General features: G+C 42.1%; 1 protein-coding gene across 2 annotated transcripts in view; it reads left to right on the plus strand.

Moving 5' to 3' along the window:
- Positions 1-19,320, plus strand: part of SLC41A2 (solute carrier family 41 member 2) — a 144,659-nt gene that overhangs the window by 76,239 nt on the left and 49,100 nt on the right. For both annotated transcript variants that reach the window (XM_075551057.1, XM_075551055.1), the window contains exons 7-8: positions 11,319-11,466; positions 14,098-14,177. In XM_075551057.1, coding sequence (XP_075407172.1) covers positions 11,319-11,466; positions 14,098-14,177 — 228 coding nt within the window. The remainder of the gene's footprint in view (positions 1-11,318; positions 11,467-14,097; positions 14,178-19,320) is intronic.

Here is a 19,320-nt window from a genome sequence, read left to right on the forward strand (position 1 = left end):
CGGCTTACCATCCTCCCCATCCATCCGTGTCATGAGGTGTTTCACCGTTTCATCAATATTCTTTAGTAATGTCTAGTGCTTCATTGTGTGCATGTACCAATGTTTCTTTATCCATTATTCCATGTTTCTTATATGCCACAGATGTTCCCTGAGATTAAATGATCTTTTTCTCCTTTGAATTTCCAGTTAGTTCCACTGGCACTCATTTATGATGTCCTTAAAGCTGGCCAGTCATTTAAAGCTTTATTGTGGGATGGTAAATGTAGTACTTCCATGATCAGAGTATTAGCTTCTTGAGAATCAAACTCTGTCTTAAGTTTACATATTTAATATTTATGATAATGACCTATAGTGCCATCTGCATAGTGGATGTTTAATAAACAGTACTTTACCAAATGCTTTATTCCTTTGGAAAACTATCCAATTAATATGAGTAGAAGCTTTTTAGGGAGTGGTTTATGCATGGTAGATCAAAAATAGAGTTCCCGCTGAATTATTTGATACTATACCTGTACAATATCTTAAGATTGTAATAAGAAATGAACCATCCAGTGTAGACCCAGTATTGGGGGGGAGGGATGTATTTTACCTCAGCAAAAATGCCTAGATATAAAGATCATAGAAGTCACTAATGTAGCGATGAGGATCACTATAGGAAAACAAAAGTAGCAGCACATACCTTGAAGAGACCTGTTGTCAAGGGAAATGGAAGGAAGAAGAAATAGTAAAAGGCATTTATTCATTCATGCTGATAAAGCAGACTCTAATCTTAAAAGCTATTAGAACGCTCTAAGATTGCACCAGCTACTCAAATGCAAGCACAGTGGTTTTTACCCTCTCTTCCCTCCTCTTTGCATAATTAAAAAATTACAAGCATAATTCTTATATATCAAAACCAAAGCAAAATGAAACATAAACTTGTTGCTATCTAGTTGGTGACAACTCTTAGGGCCCTTACTGGGCACACTAGAAGTGTCCCCATAGGATTTGTCAGCCTGTAAATCTTCACAGAAGCAGACTGCCACATCTTACCTGCACAGAGCAGCTGGTGTCTTTGAACCACTAACCTTTCAGCGAACTTAACCTTTCAGAGTGCTTAACCACAGCACCACCAGGGCTCCTACTTCTTGGCTACACATGATATTTATTGATTTGGAAAAAAAATAACCTCTCTTTTTAGGCAAGATCTGAGAAACCAATGTTGATCAATTTCTCACCCTTCAAAGTTAACTTTGAAAAGATGGTTTATTGAAACTGTAAAAAACAGGAGTAATCAGCCTCAGGTTACTCCAGTCCTCTAGAGGCTAAAGAGGATGCTTGTTATCTGGTTATTTACAGGGCAGTGAGTGTATCGCTACTTTGCTGTGGTGCTGTGGCTAGAATCTAAATGTTTCTCGTGTGTCACTCTGCTTCAAAGATGACACTTTTTAAACACTGAACCATTTGGTTGTTAGGTGCTATCAAATCAGTTCCTACATATAGGCCCTCCGTACAACAGAATGAAACACGGCTCGGTCCTCCCATGGCTGGTGCCGTCCTCACAACCTTGTTGTTAGGTTTGAGGCCATTGTTGCAGCCACGGTGTCAGTGCATCTCACTGAGGTGCTGTAATCCTGGCTTCCTTGTGGTTTTGATGAAGAGGGTTTAGAAAATTGCCAACAACTTACAGTGCCCACTGCTTTATGGTTCACATGGCAACAGCTGACATCTAAGAACTGATCTATTGTAGCTGTATGTTTAAGACAGATGAATCCTATTAACGAGATATGTCACAGTTCGTTGGAAAATGCCACCGACAATCTAGGAAGAGGTGAAAGAACTCTGAATCCCCAAAGATGGCAGTCATGTTTGGCAGTTACGTGAAATCATTGCAATGTAGGCCCCTTTGCTGTGCTAATTCTTACTTTCCCATTTGGTTGTGCAGTTCAGTCAAGTTGATCTTAGCTCATAGCCCCCTGGTGAGAGCAGAACAGTCTCTATGGAAGCAGGTTGCCTGCTCTTTCTCCAGGAGGCAGGTCTGAATCACTGACCTTTCCGTTAGCTGCTGAGCTCTTAACCCCTGCGTCCCCAGGGCTTCTTGACTTTGCTGTAGTTGGCCTTTTGAAAATAGGTTGGAAACAGATTGACGGGCCTCATGGAATCAGTGCTTACTTACATGGACATTTATTAGTTTTAAAATTACCTATGGTTTTATGTACAAGGGGTTTCAAAAAGTTTGAAGGAAAAATTCCATGATCATTTTGTTTGGTTGTTCTGTGTATTTTTTGAAGCTCCCATTGCATCCTTGCATTGGTTTCCTCCGGCCGCTATTAAAACAAACAGGCAACAAAGACACCACACAGTGACTCCGAAACCATCGGCCTTCTCACTCTCAGTTCTTATAGTGCCACAAGTCTGAAGTTAGTCGTACAGCCAGCACCAAAGTCAAGGTGTTTGCAGGGCTGTTCCCTCTCGAGCTTCCAGGGGAAAGTTCACTCCAGGAGAGAGTTTTTCTGCTTTCCGTGGCTGTGCCGTTTTTGGCTTGTCATCACCTCACTCCAGTCTCCGCTTCCATGGCCACATTGCGTCTCCCCACCTGAAGTCAGACCTCCCTCATAAAAACACTTAGGATTACATGTAGGGCCCCACTCCCCAGAAGACCCATCTTAAGATTTTTAGCTTGATGACATATGCAAAGTCCCTTTTGCTATATAGGATAAGGGGGTCTGGGAATTAGGATGTGGCTATCTCTGGGGGTCATTAGTCAGCCCACCACAGTACCGACCCACCCTGATAGATCCAGGTTTGGTTCTGTTGTACATGGGGCCACTTGAAAACTTATGAAATCACTGCACAATTAAAACTGCATAAAGAACACCTACATACTCCTTGCTCAGATTTACCGAATGTTCACATTTCACCCTATTTTCTCTCTTTTGTTCTCTCTCTATATGTATGTACTTTTTCTTTAATGACGTTGGCATTGCTCAAGTATAGAGTCTCTTTTCTTTATTTTTAGAGTCTTTTTAATGGAATATAATTCACCTTATATAAAATCCACTCTTTTAATGTGTTCAATGATGAGTCAAAAAGTCTTGTTACAAAATAATAGAAATCTTCATTAAACAAAAATACCAAATGTGACGCTCCTGTTTCTTCACCACCCCAACCCCCCACCCCCATGTAGGTTGCTATTTTTCTGAGGGCAGTGTTTCCATCTCCTAACTCTTCCCCCCAAAGAATTGGGGCCCTTTTAAGTTTAGACCATTTCAAAACTGTTGTTTTGGCCTCCTCAAGGGGCCCAAGTGATGTTCCTGTCAATTTTCTTTGAAGCTTGAAGACACAAGATTGGGGTTGTAGAATGGATGGGATAGGGTTTCCCATGAAAAGTGTCACAGAATGAGCAGGTGCATTGTTGTGATGGAAAAAATGTTCTTGGTACAACTTTACTGGCCCTTTTCTCACCAATATTTTCCATTAAAAAGAAACCTTCCTAATTAGTCCCTGTGATTATCTTGTGTCCCTTGAGAAAAATCTGTCAAGATTATACCCCTTAGAAAAATTTCCCCATAGTCATCCTAACCGTTTGAGCGGACCTCTCTGCTTTGAATTTACCTGGCCCAGCAGATGCCCCGGAATCCTCTGTTTTAATAGGATCATGTTCTGTGGATTATATTAATAAGTTCAAGACTGGTCTCTAGTTAACAATTTGTTCCATAAAATTGTCTTCACTAGCTTTGATCTCATTGATGGAAAAAAATCAACTCTTTGAACGAGGTAATCATTGTGAGATACTTATTAGTAGCCTGTTTTTCTAACGGAACTAAGACAGATATATCAGAGAGAACCTGTCTGCAGGTGTCCACTGATCACAGAGACAAGTCTAACCAGGTTTTGTTTGGAATAGACCCCTACCTGTATGAACTGGAGCCAAAGTGGCAGTGCGTTTTTACTTAGCCTGTCAGCCTCCACCACTTCGAATCTACTTTTGGTTTCTGTGGTTTTGCCTCTTCTGGACGATTTCATATAAATGTAACCGTACAATAACGGCCTTTTATGTCTGGTTTCTTTCTCCTCAGCATAATGCTTTCAAGGTCCATCCATGCCTGAGCATCAATCAGTACTCCAGTCCTTTTTATGGGCAAATAATATTCCCATAGTATACTGTGTGCATACTATTATACCGCATATTGTTTATTCATTAATTGATGGATATTTGAGCTACCTTTACTTTTCAGCTATCATAGATAATGTTGCTCTGCACAATATTTTGCATGAATACACGCTGCGATTCTCTTGGGAACGTACCTAGGAGTGGAGTTCCTAGGGTCTGTGTTCACTGTATGTGTAAGCTTTTGAAGAACTGTCCATGTGTTGTTGCTCATTTCTTTCCTCAGAACAATCTGTTCCTCTTTGAAAGCTCTGGGGAGTGATTTGGGGTTGAGGTGGTGGCTGCTTGTTTCAACTTCAGCGGCCCTTCCGGAGATTTCACTATGGAAAATCACTAGTACACAGCCGCATGGTGCTCTTCTCTTGCCACCTGAGAGTGAAGTGTGTTTCCGTTGCGTTTGTTGCTGCTCTTAGGCACTGTGGCGTCAGTTCTGACTTCCAGTGACCTTGTGTGCGACAGAACAGAGGAAGCACTGCCCACTCCTGTGCCAGCCTCCCAACTATTAGGTTAGAGCCCATTGTTAGGACTGACTGCCCTTCCCAGTAAGTCTTCATCGCTTTCATTGCCCCTCGACCGTACCAAGCATGGCATCCCTTTCCAAAGGCTGGTCTCCTGATAACGTGTCCAAAGTACACGAGACAAAATCTTGCCATCCTCACTTCTAGGGAGCATTTTGGCTGCTCTCCAAGATACCATGTCCATCCTCATAGTGGCTTTAATAGTCTTCATTTACACCATAATTCAAAGGCCTCAGTTCATCTTTGGTCTTCCTTATTCATTGTCCACCTTACATTTGCTTATGAGGCAAACGAAAACACCATGTCTTTGGTTCAGGTGCACCTGAGTCTGCAAAGTGATGCCCTTTACTCTTTAACACAGTGGTTCTCAACCTTCCTAATGCCGCGACCCTCATACAGTTCCTCATGTGGTGGTGAGCCCCCAACCATAACATTATTTTCATTGTTACTTCATAACTATAATTTTGTTACTGTTATGAATTGTAATGTAAATATCTGATACGCAGGATATATTTTCATTGTTACAAATTGAACATAGAAATAAAGCAGAGTGATTAATCACAAAACAATATGTAATGATATGTTGTGAAATATGTGCTTCCCGGTGGTCTTAGGCAACCCCTATGAAAGGGTCGTTTGACCTCGAAAGGGGTCAAGACCCACAGGTTGAGAACCACTGCGTTAACACCTTAAACAGATCTTGTGCGGCAGATTCCCAATGCCATATTTCACTTGATTTCTTGCCTGCTGTTTCCAGGAGCATTGAGTATGGGTCCAAATCAAACAGTCTCCTCAATTTCCCATGATACTGTCCATTGGTTCAGTGTGAGGACTTTCCTTTCTTTGCATTGGCTATTGGCTTGCAGGCCATGTTGAAGGCCACAGTCTCGGGTTTTCTCAGCTAGTGCTTCAAGTCCTCCTTGCAGTCAGCATTGGCATTTGGTTGGATTTTCAATGCCTTTAGTCTTCTGCTTGGTTGTATAAAAAGATTATGGGGAATTTAAGTTGTTTCAAAGGGTAAGAATTCTCTTAAACTGGGATGTAATTTATCTTCATTGAATGGTTTCAAAAGGAGGACTGGGAATCCATTCAACAAAAAAAACTCTTTTCAGCTTTTAAAATATCATGGAGAAAATTACACTAATTATAGCATTAGTCATTTCTTTTAATGGAAGAAAAGATGAACTTGATTTGCATTAGTGGAATTATTTTGCAGGTGTGATGGCAAATCCTGATAAAACTGTGGGAATAAAGTTTGCTGGGATATTATTTTAATATTTATAATAACTGTTTTGTCTTTCCCAGTAGAAGAAAGTTAAAGAATACTTTCATCTTCTTCAAACATCTTTAGCCTTGGATTAGAGGCCTTAAGTGTCTTAAGGAGCTAATGAAATACACAATTCAAAGATTAACGTCAGGGTCAGGAGTGCTGAATTCTGTTAGGTGTCTGAATAATTTATTAGTGTTTAATAGAAAGCTAAGGCTGTAGGTAACAAGAGCTGTGAGATCATCTCTGTCTTTAAGTTATAAAGTCCCAACTCTGTGCAATCAGTACTAGAGTCACTTAGAAGAATCTGGAAATGCTCTTGCTGAAGTTTAGGATGGTGATAAATGCTTGATCACCTAAAGCATTACTACAAAAAATAGATGGAAATAACACTGTTTTAATAATATGCCAGCAGCTGCTAACCCCAGGGAAATTTAGAATTAAATATAAGAATATTTCTAAATCAAACCTTTGGTACTAATAATCTTATGCTAAAGAGAGAATGCTTATTTGTTATTTTTGTATACTCTCTGGTTGTACAAGCAGTTAACGTGCTTGGCGGCTGACTGAAATCTTGGTGGTTCAAGTCCACCCCAAGCAAGTCAGAAGAAAGTCCTAGTGATGTACTTCTGAAGAACCAGCCATTTGGAAAACCCTGTGGGAGCACAGTTCTACTCTCACATCTGTACGTTCACCTGGAGTTGGAATTGACACTGCAGTTACTGTGTCTGTGTGTGTTTAAGCTGTGCTTCTTGGGTATGGTCGTACTGGACCCCCTGGGTGCCCGGGCCCCTCCTCTGTGCTTGATTGTGAGTGATTCCCCGCCTTGTGTGAGTAGTGGACTTCTCAGCTTACACTTCCCCGTCTGCCTTGGCCTGTCCTTGTGAAGTTGTCCTCTATCCTGAAGCTCCGTGGGAGGAGGACCTGGCGGTCTGTTTTTGTAACGATTCCAGCCAGGAAAACCCTACCGGCAGCTCTGCCCTCTCCTTTGGGGTCAGTGTAAGTCAGCTATGGACTCATGTGCCACCACCACTACCAACACCACCGCCACCATCACCACCACCATCACCATCACCAGCACCACCACCATGCATGGCTTCCTATTCCACTCTCAGGTTCTCTCTCTGACAGCCTTCTCTCATAAATTGTTCTACTGGCTGCTGTCTTATCCTCACCAAGGAGGCCTGATGACACTGCTGGATAGGCGAACCACAAGTTCATCAGTTCAAACCTACCAGCTCTTCTGTGGGAGAAAGATGAGACTGTCTACTCCTGTGTAGATTTACAGCAGTGCTTCTCAACCTTCCTAATGCCACGACCCTTTAACACAGTTCCTCATGTGGTGGTGACCCCCCAACCATAAAATTATTTTGTTGCTACTTTATCACTGTCATTTTGCTACTGTTATGAATTGGGCGACCCCTGTGAAAGGGTCGTTCAGGATAAACCAGTTCACACTGGAGCCTGTGGGAAGGAAGCTTCTCTGGCGGATTGACTGCCTCTCAGGACTGAGGAAAAGCTTCCAGGCTCGCACCAGTCAGACCCCGAGCCTCACCATAGGCAAAGGAGACCCCAAAAAGCCATGGGGCAAGATGGCCTTGTACGCCTTCTTCGTGCAGAGCTGCTGGGAAGAGCACAGAAGAAGCACCCGACTCCTTGGTCAACTTCGCCGAGTTCTCCAAGAAGTGTTCCGAGAGAGGGAAGACCATGTCTGCCAAGGAGAAGTCCAAGTTTGAAGATACAGCAAAAACTGACAGTGCACACATGCACGCGCTGACAGGGAGATTAAAAATTACGTGCTTCCAAAGGGTGATATGAAGGGAAAGAAAAAAAGATCCCAGTGCCCCTAAAAGACCACCATCTGCTTTCTTCCTGTTTTGCCCCAAACCATCCAAAGATCAAAAGTGAACATCTAGGCTTCTCCACTGGGGATTCTGCAAAAAATTTTTTAAAAGGGGGTGACATGTAGTCTGAACAATCAGCCAAAGATAAATCGCCCTGTGAACAGAAAGCAGCCGAGCTCAAGGAGGAAGGTGAAAAGGATATGTATGGCTGCAGACCATGCCAAGGGCAAAATGAAGCAAGAAAGAAGGGTCCTGGCAGGCCCACAGGTTCAAAGAAGAATGAACCAGAAGATGAAGAGGAGGAAGATAAAGAATAAGTGGCTATCCTGTAATAATGTATGGAGTATGCGTGTGTGCTCAGGCAGTTGTCTAGCTAAGAATGTGAATTCAAGTGCAGCTCAATATTAGCTTAAGTATAAAAATGTACAGAATTTTGTAGAGCTGATAAGATTCTTGGTAAAAAAATACTTTTTTTTAAAAATGTAGGTTGTAGCTTTCTGAGGGGCTACTACATCGTTAGATCATACAGCTTCTGATGTTGAATATTTCTAAAATATTTAATGGTTCTTTAATTTCTTGGCTTATGTGTGGTAGCACAGGAAACTCCTAGGAATTAGCATCAATAGTAAATTTTGGGGTTTTTAGGATGTTTCATTTTTTTAAAAGTTCGTAATAAAATTATGTATATTAAAAAAAGAGAAAGGTCATGACCCATGGGTTGGGAACCACTGATTGACAATGTCAGAAACCCTGCCCTGTCCTGTAGGTTTTCCATGAGTTGGAATGGACAGGATGGCAGTGAGTAAGGGTGAGCTTAACCAAAGCAAACTCCGATCTTTTGTTATAACTTGGCAAGATCACTGTGCTCAGAGGGGTCTCCCTTCTTTGGATGTGGTGTAGTGGTGTCTTTAGGACATACACTGGGGCTTGTGGAGGGCTTACCTCATTTCCCCCCTTCTCCCTGTTACTACAGTCTTATAATGCCCCGTGTCTAGTGTCTGAAAGAAAAAAAACTGCTAGAGTTTTGTATGTATGCATATTTTGGATTTTCTAATTTGGGCTGAAAGCACATTGAAATGTTTCTTTAGAAGTAGCATACATGATGCCTATTTACATGCCACTGTCCAAAGTAAGACAAATGGCATTCTCTATAGGAAAGGACGAGCGTGGGGAGGGAACAGATATTTGTGCTCAAAAAGATGAAACCAGGACAATGCTGATGATGACAGTGATGATGTTAGTGGTGGTTAAGTGCTCAACAAATGTTAAGTAAATGTCCAACAACCCCATGAGAGAGGTACTATTCTTATTATTCACTGTTTAAAGACATGAATATTGAAGCGGAAAGAAGAAAATTTCTGAGTAAAAGGAAATAGAGGAAAGAACAAGGAGGCATAGGGCACTTATAGAGGTCTAAATAAATAAAGGCATATACATATGTAAATATATATATGAGGATGGGGAAATAGATCTATGTGCATATATTTATAGGTTTAGTATTAAGGTAGCAGATGGACATTGGGTCTCCACTCTAGTGCTCCCTCAATGCAAGAATACTTTGTTCTATTAAACTGACATTCCATGATGCTTGCCTTTCTGACACGATTGCTGAAGACAAAGCGGGTGGCTAAGCAAATGTGGTGAAGAAAGCTGATGGTGCCTGGTTATTGAGATATAGCATCTGGGCGCTTAAGGCTTGAAGGTAAACAAGTGGCCATCTAGTTGAGAAGCAACAAAGCCCACATGGAAGAAGCACACCAGCCCATGTGATCACAAGGTGTCGAAGGGATGAGGTACCAGGCATCAAAGAACAAAAAAATCATATCATTGTGAATGAGGGGGAGTGCAGAGTGGGGACCCTAAGCCCATATGTAGGCAATTGGATATCCCCTTACAGAAGGGTCACAGGGAGGAGGCGAGCCAGTCAGGGTGCAGTGTAGCAGCGATGAAACATACAACTTTCCTCTAGTTCCTAAATGCTTCCTCCCCACCCCACTATCATGATCCCAATTTTGCCTTACATATCTGGCTAGACCAGAGGATGTACATTGGTATAGATAGGAATTGGAAACACGGGTAATCCAGGGTAGATGATCCCTTCAGGACCAGTGGTGTGAGTGGTGATTACTGGGAGGGTGGAGGGAGGGTGGGTTGGAAAGGGGGAACTTATTACAGGAATCTACATATAACCTCCTCCTTGGAGGTCAGACAACAGAAAAGGGGGTGAAGGGAGACGTCAGACACTGTAAGATATGACAAAATAAATTATCAAGGATCCATGAGGGGAATGGGGAGAAAGTAGGAAAAATGAGGAGCTGATGCCAGGGGCTTATGTGGAGAGCAAATATTTTGAGAATGATGAGGGTAACGAATGTACAAATGTGCTTTACACAATTGATGTATGTATGGATTGTGATAAGAGTTGTATGAGCCCCCAATAAAATGATTTTTTTAATAAAAAAGAAAAATTTCTGGTTTCAACAGTCAAATGTAAATGTATTTTGGATTGTTGGTCACACTGTAGATGAGTCCTGTGTCCTATAGTCCATTCTAACATTAAAAGTTCTGATTAGATCTTCAGGGAAGAAATCTGTTACTATTATTAAACTTAATTTTTCAATTTTATTTTGGAGCTTGGAGCAATATCTACATGCATGGGTTTGGAAGGCATACTTATCAGCTGAAGGGCTATTAGTCTATGGAATTCCTGTACTGTGTGATCTTATGTTCTCTACCCCCACCCACCTCACCCCACCCCCTTCAAAAATTATGTTTGATGATTGGCCCATCTTCAATAGCAGCTAACTTCACAGGCCTCACCAGAGAGAATCAGTTCTAGCCATCCCATTAGGGGTGAGTTAATTAAATGTTTGACTAATGCGCCCACGAATGATATCATAAATATTCAAATGGCCCTTGGCAGGAACAAGGTTCCTCCTCATCTCTGGCTTAGATCAATGTATTTCCCCCCACCCCAGCTCTTCTATTTCTTGGTCATGTTCTTAGAATCTCTGAGCCTCAATTTGTTCATAAAATAGAAATCATGGCAGCATCTACCTGTTCTTATTGGGACAATTAGATAAGAGGATAAATGTGAAGTAGCACTGTGCCCAGTGAATAGAAGGAACCAAATAAATGTTCGTTTTTACTGTTAACTCTTCTTATGTTTATTCCCGTAGGGGTCACATGGTTATTCCAATACATGTTTGTTGGGTTTAATGTACTTGTTTTTATCTCCACCAACATTTATTTTTAAGTTTTATTGTCATTTAATTCACATATAGAATTCAATAGAATTTATCATGTAATTATCATATAATATAGCCATAGAATTCATAAAGGAAAGTTGTACAATTTATTTTTTATCGCATTACTTTTCAGGTACGTCATTCAATGTTAGGCTTTTAGCTTGAAATTGCCAGAAAAGCTACGTCAGTATGTCCGACAGCATCATATCTTTTGATAAGCTTTTAGTTGTAATCATTAGATTTGTTTCATGGAGAGGAAACTGAAATACTGACTTTTGTTTTTAATTTTAGAGACCTATTACTACATTTCTCCATTAGTTGGTGTCTTTTTCTTGGCTTTGACTCCTATCTGGATTATAATAGCTGCCAAACATCCAGCCACCAGGACAGTTCTCCACTCAGGCTGGGAGCCTGTCATAACAGCTATGGTCATAAGTAGGTTAGTATTAACTTGTGTTTGACTCTGTGGGGACTGTATTCACCTTGTATGTGTATATAAAGCCAGCTAGCTGTCTGTTTTATTTTTTGGTCATCTCATAACCAGATCCTTATTAACCCAAGTAATAGGTGATCAGCTGTGGAGTTCGTGGAATCATTAGTTGTCCAGAGCCTGATTTACCTATTAGATTCAGCCTTACCTCCTTCCAAATTCTTACCAGGTCAATGGCAAACTTCAGTGGTGTTTGTGTATATGTGTTAATTGACAAGACTTGTTTTGAATAATAAGTTGCTCAGGTAAGTGTATACTATTTGACTGCTTCACTTTCAGGCTCTCTCCTATGACTAAGGTCAAAATAGAAGAGGTCTGATTTCAGGGATCTTCAGTATAGTGGAATTTAACAGAAAGTAAAAGAGAGACCAAGGTAAAGATTTAATCATCAAGCATTGATCCTTTGAACTGATGGTGCGTGCAGCTACAAACTGGAAAATGAGCCATTGAAAACACCACTGTACCTTTCCTGTTGATAGGGAAAGATGTTCTTGTTGACGTGTATGGAAAAAAGAGCTTGGAGAAAGTATGACGCGCCTGTGGATGGACATGCGTTCATCTGCTTTCTCTCTGAAGTGACTGCAATGACGTAAGCGAATGAGAAAGAGACGCCACCACAGAGAGAAGGGGGTGGGGAATCAGAGGGCAGCAGGTGAGGGGTGTCAACAAACTTAGAAAGATCTGAATCAGGTGCATAAATTATTACCTGAGACAGCAGAACAGGAAAGCTGAAACCATAACTGCCTTTGGGGCCAGGAGCTGCCCCTGAGAACCTAGAGAGGAAGAGGAGGTGGAGCACGGAGAACTTCTGAAATGAAGATTAGTTGAAAACAAACCAAACAAACCCCCCCTGCCATTGAGTCAATTCCGACTCATAGTGACCCTATAAGACAGAGTAGAACTGCCCCTTTGGGTTTACAAGATTGACTTTTTATAGGATTACGAAGCCTTATCTTTCTTCCATGGAGAGGCTGGTACTTTGGAACTGCTGATCTCGCAGTTAGCAACCCACTTTGGCAGACTCGGCTTTCTTGCCTCCCAGGTCATTGCCCCCTCTCTCCCTGGCAGAACACATGAAAGCTGGAGAGACGAGGTCCGACAGGCACCTGCACAGGTGAGCATGTGGAGAAGTAATTCTCATGCTTCCTAATGCCATGACCCTTTAGTACAGTTCCTTGCGTTGTGGTGACCGCCCTCCCCCCCATCCCCGCCCCAAACCATAAAATAAGTTTTGTTGCTACTTCATAACAAAGGGGTCACGACCCACAGGTTAAGAACTGCTGAGTACAAAGAGCACTGCTTGGGAAATGGAGAGTCAACTGGAGGTCTGCACACAGATCAGGGAGCACCCCACTGCGTTGTGGCCCCAGCACACTGGCAGAAAGGCTGCCCCAGACAGAAGATTGCTGTTGGTTGGCCCTGACTCCTGGTGACCCCACTCTTCCAGGGTAGAACTATGCCAAAGGGTGGTCTTGGGTGTAATCCATGGGCTCAGGTCACCAGGCCTCTGGCCTGTGGCACTGCTGGTTCAAACCACCACCCTTTGGGTTTGCAACCAGTGGCACATCGCCTGCACTCCAGCTCCTTCTTAGAAAAGGGGACACTTTCTTTTTGGGGAACCTCACCAGCACAGAAAAAAAGACCTGTGGCTCCTGGCCCTGCGGGTCCTTTTGTCCAAGTGCTGCCTACCCACCTGATCACTCTTCAGTGAGCTCCCCTACTGACTAGCTCTCTCCAGGGATTCAGAACTACAGTCTGCTTGGCAGGGCCCTGTTAAAGAGCAGGCACTAAAAGATAAGTGGCCATTTGATGAAGGCTCCTGGCATGCAAGAGAGAGACCGGAGACTAAACAAAAGCCCAGCAGCAAGTGAAGTTGAAAAGCCTCAACAACAACAAATGGGTGAAATGAGGGGAGGCATTCCTGTGGCATTCCTAGCATCAAAATCAGATGCTGTAGTACAGAGGATTTGAAAAGCAAGGAAGAGCTCTTGGGAATTTTAAAAACATGACTAGCAGAAATATTTTAAAAATTCAGTAGAGTGTTGGAAGATAAAATCAAGGCACTCTCCTAGAAAGTAGAACAGAAAGTGAAGAGATGGACAGTGGGGGACAAATGAGATGGAGTGACGATGATCAAACGGCATGGAAACGTTTCCCAGAACTGAAACCCACAGGGCCTGACTGAAAAAGCTCCCTGTGTACCCGGCACTCATCAGCGTGAAACCCCAAAGGCTTCCAGAAGAAAAGATGAGCTTCAGACAAGGAGAGATAATAGGATAGTTAAGGATTCTTTGTGTGCCTTTCTAGACCTTTTAATACATTTAAAAGACATGCTTTGTTTTGTCTTACAAGTAGCATAGGAGATCACAAAGCCATTAAATGTGGGGTTACATTTGTCAAGTTTCATTCTCAATGTTTTGCTATTAACATTGGTTTTTCTACTTAGAATGTCTTGTTTTTACTCTTTTAAAATACCTAAATATTTCACTTTTAAAAGTAGATGTATCTCCCTCTAAAGAACATTAAGTCGTACATTTTTCTTTTTTTACTCTCAAAATTATATAATTTTATATTTTTCAGCATTGGTGGCCTCATTCTGGACACAACTGTATCTGACCCAAACTTGGTTGGGATTGTGGTTTACACACCAGTTATTAACGGTAAGAATGGGACTACTGTTCCGTTACCAGGTCAGTCTTTGCATACTCTTAGGTTCCAGTAGGAATCTTAGGGTTCAGATTTGAACCCCATCCCACTCATTCTTCCTCTAGCCCGGGCTTGTTGTCCACAATGGATCTCGCATTCCTGCTGTCATGGTACAGACCACACTGAGGGTGTGGTTTCTTCATCTTGTCATCAGGTATTTTACTTGCTTGATAGTCAAGCATGCATGATTTCGATTAGTGTAACCAAATACGATGTTTTTGTTCATAATGATCATTTTCTGTTGTGTTGGGGTTTTTTTTTTACATTTTCTGTCAACCTTTATGGATAAATTAGTCAAGTCTGCTTCATTTTCATAAATTAGAGCAATTGCTTCAGTCAAATCAGTTCATTGAAATCTACCACTCCTCTGCTTTTACCTTAGATTTTTTCCCTCGTCTGTAAAATGGGAATTATAACACTTAAACTCAAAGGGATTTTTGTAGAAGTCACATTGAGTAAAATAATTTCAATCCAGTCCTGTTGGCTGTGGTGCTGGTTGTCACCAGCTGTTAATTTGCACTCAGCAGAAAGTAGATTTTAACAGCAGGTTAAACAGGACTGCTAATCACAAGGCCAGTGGTTCAAACCCAACAGGCCATTCCCGTAAAGAATTACAGTCTCAGAAACTTTAGAGAGTGTCCCTGTGAGTCAGAATCTACTCAGTGGCAGTGGGTTTTATTTGTAGGATTGCTCCATGAGTTTTCAGGACTAAATCTCTAGGAAAGCAGATGGCCACATCTCTCTATTGAGGAGCAGCCGGTGGGTTCAAACCACTGAACTTCTAGTTGGCAGGCATTCATCTTAGCCAGTGTGCCAACAGCACTTTCCACTTGTCTTAAAATGCCCGTCTTGCCCCAGCTGATAGCTCTTTGTTGTTGTTGTTGTTAGTTGAGGTGACACCGGCTCCCATGGATCCCATGGGTGCTGAGGGTTTCAAGGCTGTGACTTTGTATCAGCAGCTCACCTGGCTTATTCTGCAGGCACAGTTGGGGGCGTGTGAACTGCCAGCCCTTTGACTATTAGTTGAACACTTGACCATTTGTGCCACTCGGGGACTCCTAAAATAGATGTACAGTTATTGAAATATTCTAGAAGAAAGGCAGGGCATCTGCCCCCACTCTCCTTCCATACATTTCCCTTTCAGTCCATAGCTCTGCGGCGCATTTAACAAAGCAAACAAGCTTCTGGTATGGTATCTCTCAGCATGCTTCTCTTTATTTTCCATTCATCTCTGTTATTATCCCTAATAATGTCTATTCATAACCTCTCTCACTCCTATCTCAGAAGAGTTTACTCTTCTAAGACCAACACTTGTACCCTGTGTCCCAACAGGATCCCAATGCAATTAGCTGTTTTAACTTTTCCTCTATCTGCATCTATCCCTTGGTTTGCCTGTTGCCCACACATGTCCTCAATTCCTCATCCTAAAGCACGTTTCCTGTGGTGCCTGCCCCTTTTCCTCCTGCTCTTCCTTACCATGCTTTCCAGCATCTGCAGTTTGTCAGTACATTACACTCTTTCTTTCTCCTTTCATTCGGCATGACTGTTTTTACTAAACTCCCCAGTAACTTCCTCATCACTTTACCCATTTACTTATTTCCAGTCCAGATGCCAGTGCGATCCTTGATACTCTTTAAATCCCTTTATGCAGCTCCGTCTCTCGGCCCCAAGGGCACTCTTCTGGTCTAGTTCTTTCTCATCCCAGTATCTAGAAAGTCTTCTCCTTTCTTTCACTGGTTCCTCCTGCCTGCCTGCCTGCCTATGAGGGTTTGCATTCTGGAGTACTCTCATTTTCTATTCTCGTTCTGCACCTTCTCTATGAGTGTTGTTTTCTAATCCAGGCATTTTTAAAAGATGGTCCTCATTCCAACTGTGTCATCTGGGATCTACATAGCAGTGCAAGCTCTCAGACCCTAGCCCAGACCTCCTGGAAGATGACCCCCCCTTAGGGCGAGAGGGACTTGAGTGCACCCGGGCTCGTGGAGCTGGCCCTAGACTGAGCAACTTCCTGCTCTGTTGCACGGTCGCCACTTGCTGACTGCTAGTCAGCTCGAGTTTGTCATGGCTTCTCGAATATGGTTGCGTCCTCTTTCTCTGCACTGTGCCTTTGTACATCCACCTGAGTCGTGGACGTACTCGCCTTCTGTACCTTACAGAGTCTGCCGTAGCCTTCAAGCCCCAATGGAAGCACCACCTGGTGTTCAAAGGCAGTTTCTCAGCAGCATTAGATGGCTCTTGTTTCTGCCTCCACAGCACGCCATTAGCACTTTCATGAGGGTACATCTTTATGTTGTCTGATCATTTCCTTTTTGTCTGACTCTCTCAGTGCTGAGTGCATCAAGGATTTGTTAATTGTTGGATGAATAAATGCATGAGCTAAAGCATCCACTTAGTTGTGCCACAAACTACACATTACTATATTGGAGGAAACTGTCTTGCTAAATAGCGCACCTCATATCCTAACCAAAGTGCTTCATTCTCTCAGTGGGAAGTGAAGTGGCGAGGTGCATTACAGAAAGGCAGAGAGCGAGCAGAGCTCCCTCCTGTGTGTCTGAACCATGAGCAGCGGGGCGCAGACTTAGAAGTGTCCCTAATAATAGTGCCGCCTGTGTGTACCTAGAGAAATGAGTTTCACACCACCCCTCCGCATTTCCTCCTCTGTGGTGCTCCCTCTCGGACATCAGCAGGATTAACTTGTTTCTGAAATGAAAACAGGCACTAGCGCTTTCCCTTCAATTTCAAGTTAAACTCTGGTCTGAGTACTCAGCCCATAAGGTACATAAATATTGCTTGGTACGTTTTATGATGTTTTCTTTTCCTGGGGTAGTTATTTTAGAGGCCATAAATTGAAGCATTTCATTTTAGTAAAATGTAGAATCATTTTTCAGTTTTTGCTTCTGGTCTTTTCCAAATAATTTGTGATGTTCTTTATTATTGGGCTGAAAATCTAGTCTGGTGCTTAACCCAGTCCAAACCCACTGCCATCAAGTTGATACCAACTCACAGTGCCCTTGTGTGGGGCTTCTGAGACTGTACATCTTAATGGAAACAGGCAGCTTCGTCTTTGAACCACTAATGTTACGGCTAGCTGTCCAACACCTGATCCGCAGCGCCACTAAGGATCCTTAGTTTGCCCTTAGTCTCCATAATTCAAAATCCTTTATTATTCTGAGTAAAGTTTATGTTTTTATAAAAATGTTACAAAGTTAGATGACACCAACTTTCCAGGTAAGAGAAACCTTTTCACAGACATGAATTTAACACAGTAATTTGCCATTGGGAAATCCATACAAGAGCAATCTGCATTACTTCTGGTTAAGGGGACATTATTTTTTGTCCTGGGCAACATTAGCTGGAAATGATCATCGATGCAGTTTATGTTCTGCTAGATCTTCTGGCTTTGAATTTTAACTTGGGAGTTTCCATGAATGGCGTTAATGATGGGTGATACTTATTTACATTTTATGTAGGTATAATCCTAGGTTTCCTTGAAAAACAAAACAAGAAGTTCAAACTATGAACAAGAATAGGATAAGCAGGTCAAGGTGGACAACCTCTAGAATTAACCAACTGGAGACTCGTTAGGAGCTGAGGGGCAGATTGAGGATTCAATATATGAGCTCTCTCGATATGAAAATGGAAGGCTAGAGATCTGAGAGGTAAGTATCGTAGCAGATGAAGGAAGATGTAAGTGAGAGATCAATTGAATAGAAGAGAGATGAGCGCTAACTTAAGTGTTGCCAAGGACGATGTAACAGGAAGCATTTATTCAGTGTTTGAATGGAGTGTTTTGAAGATAAACTACAAGAGGTAAAATGAATGGAAGCAATGACTAAAATGCAGATATAGTTTTGTAATGGAATGTTACATAGTAACAAGAAGGAATTCATTATACCTCATACAACAATATGGATGCATCCCAGGAAAAAAGTGTAAATTTCACCTTTTATATAAAGTTTTAGAACTAAAAGATGCATTATTTAGGAATACACATGTATGTGATAATAGTATAAATATAAATGTAAGACTGGAAAACAAAGATAGTTACTCTAAGTAGAAAAAGGTATACAACTGGGGAGGGAGATAGACCAGATTAGCGAGACAGTGTTGACTCACTGTGACCTATAGGACAGGGCAGAACTTCCCCTGTGAGTTTTCGAGACTGTAAATGTTTATGTGAGTAGAAATCCCCGTCTTTCTTCCATGGAGCTGCTGGTGGTCTCAAACTGCTGACCCTGTGGATTGCAGCTAAACATCTAAAGATAATACTGTCTTTTCTTAAACTGTGTGGTAGGTACATAGATGTTTGTAGAGTGGTTCTAAATCATAAGATTTAGGTCTAAAACATGTCATAAATATTACCTGGTTTAAATACTTTAAAAAGAACAGGAAGTCTTTTGGAAGTAGCACTTGTAGATATCTTATTATTAAAACAGTTGACAGGAGAAAGGAGAGGATTAGGATGCCATCGTTGAGGAACGTTTTTCAAGATAGGAGACATTGGCAAGGAGGCAAAGGAGCAATAGCAAAGGAAAGACTAAGATGCACCAGGGATTGTGAACTGTGACGGGGAAGCTCCTTGACATGATGGGCCACAAACAGAGAAATAGGAGCTGCAGATGTACTTTGATGGACTTTTAAAATAAGGTGGGTGGGTGGATCCTGAAAGAGAGATCGGGGTATATACAGAGCTAGAAGACTGAATTTTAAGCTAACTTAAAACTGGCAACCAAAGTTATCCCAGGAACATAGAGAGATTCATTTGCTGCTGCTGTTGTTAGCTGCCCGACATTGGGAAACTCCGTGCGCAGTGGAACACAAAGCTGCAAGGTGTCAAGAGCAAGATGGGCCTGACTACCATGGCCATCCATCCGGAAAGGGATCACAATAGGAAGTATAGGGGAGAAAGGGAGGGTGAAAATCACTTAAAAAACTTAAAAAGACCCAGAGTTACTGGTTTGATAGTTACTGGGACCTATAGGAAGAAATGTACAGGACAATGGCCTTTAGTCAACCCGTTAGTGCCACCTCCTGGTTCTACCCGATGGCTCCTCCCCCCCATGGCTCAACTTTCAGCCAAAGAGCAGACAGGCCTGT

Source organism: Tenrec ecaudatus, chromosome 6 (genome assembly GCF_050624435.1).
Source record: "Tenrec ecaudatus isolate mTenEca1 chromosome 6, mTenEca1.hap1, whole genome shotgun sequence".
Lineage (NCBI taxonomy): Eukaryota > Metazoa > Chordata > Mammalia > Afrosoricida > Tenrecidae > Tenrec > Tenrec ecaudatus.